The 9789-nt window shown below is 51.8% G+C and overlaps 1 protein-coding gene across 1 annotated transcript in view; it reads right to left on the bottom strand.

The window, feature by feature from the left end:
- Window positions 1-9789, bottom strand: part of CHRNB4 (cholinergic receptor nicotinic beta 4 subunit) — a 16636-nt gene that overhangs the window by 1465 nt on the left and 5382 nt on the right. The window contains exons 2-5 of the mRNA XM_017519354.2: window positions 9439-9587; window positions 4887-4931; window positions 4675-4784; window positions 2588-3566 (exon numbers count right to left, since the gene is read on the bottom strand). Coding sequence (XP_017374843.1) covers window positions 2588-3566; window positions 4675-4784; window positions 4887-4931; window positions 9439-9587 — 1283 coding nt within the window. The remainder of the gene's footprint in view (window positions 1-2587; window positions 3567-4674; window positions 4785-4886; window positions 4932-9438; window positions 9588-9789) is intronic.

Below are 9789 nucleotides of genomic sequence, written 5' to 3'. Positions count from 1 at the left end.
TGCATCCGTGTGCTTTTCCCTTTTAATATTTTTGTGCTATTTATAGTGACCAGTTAATCACCAGGGTGGGTGAAAGTACTGAAGATGAGAAGTGGCAGGGGCTGCCTTGGAGGCAGGCATGATCTGGAAGGGAAGAAAGCCAATCAACCAATAAGCCCACCCTGTGCTCAGTGCAGGGCAAGAAACTCAGAAGGGCAAGCGAGTTTAAGGATATCAGGCAGATCTGGGTATGGAGCCTGGCACTGCCCTGGGCCAGCTCTGTGACACTGGCCAGATCAGTGAACCTCTCTGGGCTTTGCTTTGAAAGCTTCCCCTATTGTAAAATGGGGGTTCTGGTAAAAGCCACTTCACAGGGTTCCAGGGAGGGTTGGCAGTCACGTGTGTCCACTCCAGGCACAGCACCTGATGTGTGGCTGGAGCTTAATCAATGCTGGTGTTTATAATGACCGTGGTCCCACCTGGCTCCTTCTCTTAAGAGGCCTGTAATTAGTTGAGCTAGAAAGAGCAGAAGGCAGGTGAGTGCCAAGGGGGTGGTGAGGTCTTTAGAAGAGAGTTCAGGTTGGGTGCCGGCTCAGCCAGGGGGGCAGGAGACCAGCGCTTCTCAACCTAGAAGGTGCACACGACACCTGGGATTGGATAAAAAAGCAAGTTCCAACATGCCTCCCCCAGAGATCCTGGCTCAGTCAGAGGGTGGTCCCACAGCGTCGCCCACGTGGCTCTCACTTAGCCAGCCCGGCCTCGGGCTGCATGTTAATGTGTGGGAGCCAATAAATTAGGTGATGCTGAACTATGGAATGGTTTTAACCTAAGTAATAGCATGATCAAATTAATGTTTTAGAAAGTGAAATCTGAGAGTCCTACAGAGCTGCACTTCTCAAACTACAATGGGTCTGGGAATCTCCCGGGAATCTGGTTAAAATGCAGATTTGGAGCCAGCTGGTCTGGACTGGGCCTGAGACTCTGCATTTCTGATAACTCACAGGCGATACCAGTGCTGCTGGTCCGAGAACCACACCAGAAGAATATCCCATGTCCTATATTCCATTTGTCTGCATTTCTCTTCCTTCCTTGGCATAGTGTGATTCTGGAGCTGTTTCTGCTCTTTTCTCTGCGGGCTAACTAATGGAATGCCGGTGCTTCCCCTTGAGGATGCAGGGAGTGGAAAGCAATCTCAGAAAGATATGAACGAGATGTCCACTTTTGCTCATGCAGCTGCATGGGAGAAGACACCGTGTTGTGTAGTCAAAACCTGTCCAAATAATCTAATCTGAAGGTGTTGATAGGAGAACACTCACAAGAGCATGAAAGTTTTTCCCCAGCCTGGCATGGAAATGGGTGTGAACATTTCTGTCACCACCGCATTCTGTGTTGTTACTCTGAAATTGTCCTTGGAAGTGTTATTTTTCAAAGGAGTTACGTGAAATACCCAGACTCCAGCACTCATTACTTTGTTCTGTGAAAGTAAATTAAATCTCTTTTTAAAATATCTGTAATTCTAGGTCAAGCACAGTGGCTCACACCTGTAATCCCAGCACTTTGGGAGGCCGAGGTGGATGGATCACCTGAGGTCAGGAGTTCAAGACTAGCCTGGCCAATGTGGTGAAACCCTGTCTCTGCTAAAAATACAAAAATTAGCCAGGCGTGGTGGTGGGTGCCAGTAATTACAGCTACTCAGGAGGCAGAGGCAGGAGAATCACTTGAACCCAGGAGGCAGGAGTTTACAGTGAGCCGATGGTGCCATTGCACTCCAGCCTGGGCCACAAGAGAGAAACTCTGTCTCAAAATAATTAAAAATAAAATAAAATCTGTAATACTAGTTAGCACAATTGATTAATTCATCACCCTGGAAATCATAATATTTTTACTGACGTTCCTACAGCCGTGAAAGCTGTGAGAGCTTGAATGGCTTCTTTGCAAGTCTGAAGAGGATGGGGCAGACGCATTGGTACCCCAGCGCACTTGTGTTCCCTAAGGGCTGCAGAGTCACTTCCCAGCCTTCCGTTTCTGCCACCTGCATTTCCTCTCTCCTCTGCCCCAGGACTTTCTCCAGCACCAAGGGCGCCTGCTCTGGAGGCTGGCATTACCTGGAAGTGCAGGGGAATTAGTGTCCTTACGGAATGGGGGCTGGTGGGTAAATGCCTCAGCCTCCCTGCAGGGGTGTGATTCTGAGGCTTGTTCCCATTGGTCCTCAGAGCGTCTGCAAGGATACGGAGTCCTGGGTGCCCACGGCAGTATCCTGCTCATTCATCTCCTATTCTGGCTTTTCTCCTTTCCCTGTCTCACCTTCCCTCCTCCCTCACTGTGCTTCCGGGGATCACATCTCAAATAAGCCACCTGCCCTCAAGTCCCCATCTTAGGGTTTGCTCCTGGGACACCTAAAGCAAACAAAAAAGATCACTGGCACTTCCTTTCTCTCCCTGGATGCATGAAGCTATAATATTCAATAAAAGCTAATTTCCATTTTGGATTCCTTATTCAGGGTTTGAGAGTCCTTGTCTCCTATGAGTTAACTGCAGGAAGTGGAAACTGGTGTTACTATCTGAGCCTTTCTGTTGGGCAGGTGGGCCGGGGCTGGTGAGCAACTTACACTCTGGTCTTCATCATCATTCTTCATGTGCTGGGCGATGAAGCTGATACCTTCTAATGCCTCCTGCACATCCTGTTGGAACCTCCCAGAGGACCGCAGCTGGAAGTTCCTGGGGATACCCGCCGGGGTGGAGCCGGCTGGAGACTTGGGAGCTGCAGAGGCAGAGTTCACAAAGTACATGGAGTTCCCATAGAGGTTGGAGGGGCTGGCGGAGGTGGTGGCGGCCTCGGGCTTGGTCAGGCATGACTTGCTGGGCGGGAGGGATCTGGCTGGGCTGCTGTTGGGGCCAGGGCGCTTCATGAAGAGGAAGGTGGGCAGCTTGTGCAGGAAGCAGCGCTTGACCCAGGGCACCATGGTGTGGGTGCTGGGCGAGCGGTGATGCACATTGAGCACACAGACACTGGTGACGATGGAGAAGGTGACCAGCACCATGGTGAACATGAGGTACTTCCCGATGAGCGGCACGTCGAGGGAGGTGGGCGGCACGATCTTGGAGATGAGCAGCAGGAAGACAGTGAGCGCCAGCAGCACGGAGATGCACAGTGTCATCTTCTCGCCGCAGTCGGACGGCAGGTAGAAGACGAGGATGGCCAGCGAGGTGATGAGCACGCAGGGGATGATGAGGTTGATGGTGTAGAACAGCGGCTTGCGCTTGATGATGAAGTCGTAAGTCACGTCCACGTAGCTGGGGTCCTGTGGGTTCACTGTCCTTCGCCCCGGGAGGGCCACTATGTCCCACTCACCACTGGGAGTAAAGTCATCCATGCTGGCTGTGGGCAACATGAGGACCATGTCTATCTCCGTGTGGTCGTAGGTCCAGGAGCGGAACTTGAGGGTGCAGTTCTGGCGGTCGAAGGGAAAATGCTTCACCTCAATCTTGCAGGCGCTCTTGTAGATGGCAGGGGGCAGCCACAGGACGCTGCCGTTGGACCGGACTATAACGTTGGTGTAGACAGACACCTCGTAGGTCCCGTCAGTGCTGGGCAGGGGCAGGGCATGGACAACATCGTGAAACCCATACACAAGGCCTGGCCTGGCCTCAGAACTCACTGAAGAGCCCTTTGGGAATTTTTCCCACTAGTCATCCTTCCAATCCCCCGGGCCCTCATGGAAAGGGGCCTGCCTTTGTTCGCAACTATGTGGTGGAGAGAGCCCTACCATCAGACACTCTTACGGCTTTCCATGGAATCGCTCATTTAAGCCTCTCACTAGTCCAGTGAGGTAGGTTTTATTGTTATCCCCATTCTACAGATGGGAAAGCCAAGGCTCAGAGAGGTTAAATGACTTCTTCAAGGTCAGAAAATGTGTAAGCAGGACAGTTGGGTTTTGAACTCAGGTCTGTCCCCAGACAGTACTTTTTCTTTTTTGAGATGGAGTCTCGCTCTGTCACCAGGCTGGAGTGCAGTGGCACGATCTTGGCTCACTGCAACCTCCGCCTCCCAGGTTCAAGCAGTTCTCCTGCCTCAGCCTCCCAAGTAGCTGGGACTACAGGCATGTACCACTACATCCAGCTAATTTTTGTATTTTTAGTAGAGATGGGGTTTCACCATACTGGCCAGGCTGGTCTCAAACTCCTGACCTCGTGATCCACCCACCTCAGCCTCCCAAAGTACTGGGATTACAGGCATGAACCACCACGCCCAGCCAGACCACACACTCTTAGCCATTTCACGCTACTGGTATAATCGTAAGTCAGGGAGAATCTCTTTGGCTTCCTCCACCTGCCTAAGATATTTATGCATAGTAAGTCAGTGCTACCGACATCCAACATTGGCAAAACAACAAAGGCTCAAAAGGATAGTGTGGAGCACAAAAAGGGTGCTGGGCTGGAGGTCGGGTCATTGCTGTGGTCCCGGCTGTGCTTCAGTGAATTAGACAAGGCCCCTTCCCGCCAGCCTCAGACTCCCCATCTGTAACGGAGGGCTCTGGTTCTGCTCACCTCTGTTTCTCTTTTAGCTTGATGGCCTGGAAGGCTGGGTAAAGCAGAGATGGGGCCCACAGTTGGACTCAGGCCTGGATGACTCTTAGGGCTGGGCCTGCTGCCCTGGCCTGGCTGTCCCCAGGCCTCAGCCAACCCCGCCACTCACTTGTTGTAAAGGACGATGTCGGGCAACCAGAGGCGCTTTGCAGGGATCCTCAGGATGTTCACACCCTCATAGCGGGAGCTGTTCCAGGTCAGGTGGTAGTCAGTCCATTCCTGGACAGACAGGCAAGGCCCTGTCACTTGCAGGTCCACTGCCACCAAAGGGCAGCCCTAGAGAAGACATCTCTCGGGCTAGGGGCCCTGCAGGGCACTTACCTGTTTCAGCCAGACATTGGTGGTCATGATCTGCTCTCGCTCATTCTGGGGAAGGAAACAGGGCTATCAGGTCACCAGGAAGAAGGAGCCTTACAAACAGATTTCACTTTATTGTGCAAAAGGCTGTGAGCTCCAGGCCCTTGTGACCAACGGTTGCCCAAACATCTCTTGGATGGCTCAGAGGTATGTCGCACCCAGCACGTTTGAGAAAAAGCTCATGATCTTCCCAAAACCTGGTCCTCCTCTGGCTTCATTGCCTCAGTGAACGGCACCCCTAGCCATCCAGTTCCACAAGCCAGAAACGTGGACGTTGTCTCTGACACTCTGCTCTCCGATCCATCAATAAGTCTTGTAAATCGTATCTCCTAAAGCATCTCATTTGTGTCTGCTTCTCTCCGCCGCCACCATCCTCTGTCACCTGGACTACTGCCGTGGCCCGGTCACTGGTCTTCCTGCTCTGTCCTTTCCTGCCTTTGGTCTCTTCTCTACACGTAGCCAGGGTGATCCCCTTAAATCTCAATGCCTTTGACTAGTTGCTCTGCTGCCTCATCTCATCCAAAGGAAAAGCCAAAGTTCTGCTTAGAGTCTACAAGGCCCTAGTGACCTGCCTCCCCACCACCCCTCACCCCATCAGCTCCCTGACCTCTAATCTCAGTGCTGCCATTTGCTCATTCCACTTCCACCACGCTGTCTCTCGGCTCCGGCACACACTGTTCCCTTTCCTGGAAACCCACCAGGATGCTTCCACACGCTCTTCTGCTATCAGAAATGTCATCCTATCATCACAGAAGTCTTCCCTGGCCTGCATAAAATACCCCCTCTGTCCCTGCCCTGCCTTGTTGTTCTTTCTTGTGATTTTTTGTTTATTTTCTTGAGACAGAGTCTCACTCTGTCACCCAGGCTGGATGGCAGTGGCGTGATCTTTGCTCACTGAAATCTCTACCTTCCGGTGGTCCTCCCACCTCAGCCTCCTGAGAAGCTGGGACCACAGGCACAGGCCACCATACCTGGTTTAATTTTTAAAATTTTTTTGTAGGGAAGGGGTTTCATCACGATGCCCAGGCTGGTCTCAAGTTCCTGAGCTGAAGTGATCCACTCACCTCAGCCTCCCAAAGTGTTGGCATTACAGGTGCGAGCCCCTCACCCAGTCTCATTTTGTTTCATAGCATCTATGACCTCTAAACACCATCTATCCATCTGTGTATTATCTGCCACCTCCCACTAGAATCTAATGGCTATGAGAAAATAAGGCAGCTAAAAGAGTATGTGACATGTTGGATACTCCATAAATATTTTCTGTACAAACACATAAATCCTATCATCATTCCAGGCCACATCATCCACGCCTCACCTAGACCCTGTAATACTGTCCTAACTGGTCCATGTTCATCTGTACACCACCACCATCACCGCACACACACATCTGTTGTTCCTATGCAGCCAGAATAAACCTTCCAAAATTCCTGTCATTTTTATCCCTGTTTAGATTACTTCCTTGGCTTCCTTCACTTACAGAATAAAAATCTCACTCCTTCACAGGGTCTTCGGGGCCTTGCCAGGCTTCCCAGCCTCACTTCATCTCCCGTGTCCCTTTGTTCTGTCCCACAGCCCCTGGCCTTCTTTAGTGTTTTGGATATGTCTTGTGGTCTCAGTCTGTACTATTTTTGCTGCCTCCTCTTCATCAAGATAACCTGCAGCACACTGATCTCAGTTTAGGAGTCACTTCCTCAAGGAACCTACAACTAGATAGGATTATCAGTAACGTAAGGTTCAGCTGCCAGTAACAGTGATCCAGAGTAACACAGACTTAAATAAAGTAGAGATTCATGTCCCTCTCACGCTGACACTTTAGACATACATGGTAGTTCTGCTCTACAAAGTTCTGGTAGGAATGCAGACTCTTTCCAACTTTCTTCTCCAGCATACCTGGAGTGTGGCCCTCATAAGAATGGACCAAAATAACTATTGGAGCTACAACCATAAATTCCACATTCCAGGCTGTTGGTGGGGAGGGAGAAGGGAGAAGAAGGATGCATGCCAATTGTCTCATTTTGATTAGAGTATTTAGGCCACTTACATTTAATATAGTTATGATATTTTATTTATTTATTTATTTATTTATTTATTTATTTATTTATTTTTAAGATGGAGTCTCACTCTGTCACCCGGGCTGGAGTGCAATGGTGCAATCTTGGCTCACTGCAACCTCTGCCTCCTGGGTTCAAGCGATTCTCCTGCCTCAGCCTCCTGGGTAGCTGGAATTACACGCACGTGCCACCATGCCCAGCTAATTTTTTTTAATGCAAATATAACTGCACCTGGCTATATTTGCATTTAAACCTACACCCTGAGCCTCCACAGCTTCAAATCTCCCTCCCTGCATACCCCCAGTCTCTTTCCAAGTGGTGTTTGGGACTTTGTATCATCTCCCTCACAGGTCTGGGAGTAAAGGTGAGGCTCAGGGACTTGAGCTTGTGTTCTCTGGTATCTTCCAGACTAGTCAAGTGTAGGGGAGATGACTTGGAAAGAGGGAGACTCAGAGGAGGGTCAAGGACATGGAAACAGGCAAGCCCCTGAGCAGGAAAAGAGATGAGAGTGAGGCCGGGCGCGGTGGCTCACGCCTGTAATCCCAGCACTTTGGGAGGCCGAGGAGGGTGGATCATGAGGTCAAAAGATCGAGACCATCCTGGTCAAAATGGTGAAACCCCGTCTCTACTAAAAATACAAAAAATCAGCTGGGCACGGTGGCGCGTGCCTGTAATCCCAGCTACTCAGAAGGCTGAGGCAGGAGAATTGCCTGAACCCAGGAGGCGGAGGTTGCGGTGAGCCGAGATCGCGCCATTGCACTCCAGCCTGGGTAACAGGAGCGAGACTCCGTCTAAAAAAAACAAAACAAACAAACAAAAAACCAGATGAGAGTGAGTGAGCAGAGGAGACAGTGTTGGGGCAGGGGAGCAGGTGGGAGGGTCAGGGAATAAGGGGGCCTAGAGAGGTGGGGGTGGGGTTGCTGGCAAGGGAGTGCTTGGCTTGCCAGACTCAGGAGTCGATTACAAAAGAGGTGCTTTGACAAGCCTGCTTGCCTTGCCCGGCACTAAATCCCTACCTGCTCCTTAAAAATTTCCATCTTTAAACTGCTTGTATCTATAACCCTCCCTCCTTAAAGAAAGAAAAAGAAAGAAATAAATCCTGAAAAATAGGAGGACAATATCCCCTCCTGTCCTGGCAGCCTACAACCTAATATTTACTGTATACACAAGCTTTCAGAAATATGACTTGCATGGGTGACGGCTGGCGGCTGCATCCCCTCCTCCTTTATCACCCTACAGGGCCTGCAGAGCAGATCTGACCAGGCAGCCTGATCTTGGGCGTGCAGCCGAGCCTCCTGTTCCTTCACCCTCACTAGGGGCAGCAGCCGCACCGCAGCAGCTGGGCTTGCCCCGTTAAGCAAGAAGCCCTGGGCTGGACAGTCACACTCAGACACCAGCCTGGGTGAGTCTGGCTGAAAGCCCTCTCTCCTTTCTTCCGATTTGACTGGGGAGGAGGAGGGGCAGAGAGTACATGGCTCTCCAGCCCTCCCCATCCTGGGTCTATGCATCCTCCCAGGAGATGGAGCCAGTCATTAATTTGGCCAAAGTCTTCTTGAGGGCTGTAGGTTTGACAGGCTGAGTGTGTCAGGGCCAGCCGTGCCAGAGAGATTCTGGCATTTCAGAAGGCAGCCACCTGGCCAGAGGAGGGTCTGCCCCCTTGGTGATATCCTTCCCCTGGCTGGACGAGGCGCCGTGCACTCTCCTCTTGTGAATGTGCCCCCAGAGCTGCTTCCAGGAATGGGGTTCTAACCCTGTGGGTGGGGACGTGGGAAGGTTTACAATGGGCCATGGTTCCCTCTGGCATCTCCAACTCAGAGGCAGCAGAGAGAAGGGAAATTCTCAGGCACTTCCTCCCTCAGCACGCTGACTCTGCCCCACACCCACATGTGAAGAACCTGACAATGGTCCCTGTGAATGCCACCATCCACGCCTCCTTTCCATCCACGCCTGCCGTCCAGACCCCCACCTGCCTGGCTCAGTCGGCACTGCACTGCCTCTGGTCCTGCCCCCACAGCTGGGCCTCTGTACCCATCAGTTTCCCGAGTCTGGTTCTTATTTCCCCCAACAAGTAGGGAGCATGCAAGTCACCTGTTGAGCAAGCTGTGGGAGAGAAGAGGGTGGGGCTGTGAGGACAAGGAGGAGAAGCTTATGGTTCTGCCGGAGACCCAGCTGAGCAGGGTGGATGGCAGGAGACCCAGCTGAGCAGGGTGGATGGCAGGCCCTCTGGCTGCCTACCCAGTGGCCATCTCGCTCCCACCCTCATTTCTTCGTTATAACAAAACCACGACTTCATTAAATATTGGACATCTATGAACTTCGTGGACCCTTCTGCAGCCTCCCTGACATGTATCGGTAAGTCTAAATCAACTCTAGTCATTTCATTTTTCTGGCCAATGATTGCTTAGGGCTTGGGCATGAGCAGCTTCTCCACCTGAGCCTGAGCCACGGCTGCCCTCTGCACGTACCACGCTGATGAGCTGGGCCAGGGAGAGCTGCAGCTTGATGGAGATGAGCTGTGAGGAGCTGGAGGCTGGGCGGATCAGGTAGTTGTAACGGGTTTTGTTCAGAAGGTCGTCTATCAGCTTCTCCTCAGCATTGGCCATGCGGCAGTCCCCTAGGAAAACACACAGTCAGACCTGCCGGGCCCTCATGCAGCCTGACCCCACTGCAGCCTGTGGCAGCAAAGGGGACAGCTGAGAGGGAGCACAGGTGCCCTTAGGGCTGGCTGAACTGCCTCTCTTTGGGGACGGAGCTCAGCTGTCCCCTCCCCGTGCCATACCTCTTCCTCCTCTTCCCTCAAGCAATGAATGGCATCC

Source organism: Cebus imitator, unplaced genomic scaffold, assembly GCF_001604975.1.
Source record: "Cebus imitator isolate Cc_AM_T3 unplaced genomic scaffold, Cebus_imitator-1.0 Scaffold737, whole genome shotgun sequence".
Classification (NCBI taxonomy): Eukaryota; Metazoa; Chordata; class Mammalia; order Primates; family Cebidae; genus Cebus; species Cebus imitator.
Note: the sequence above shows the minus strand (reverse complement) of the source record. Positions and strands in the feature narration are given on the sequence as shown.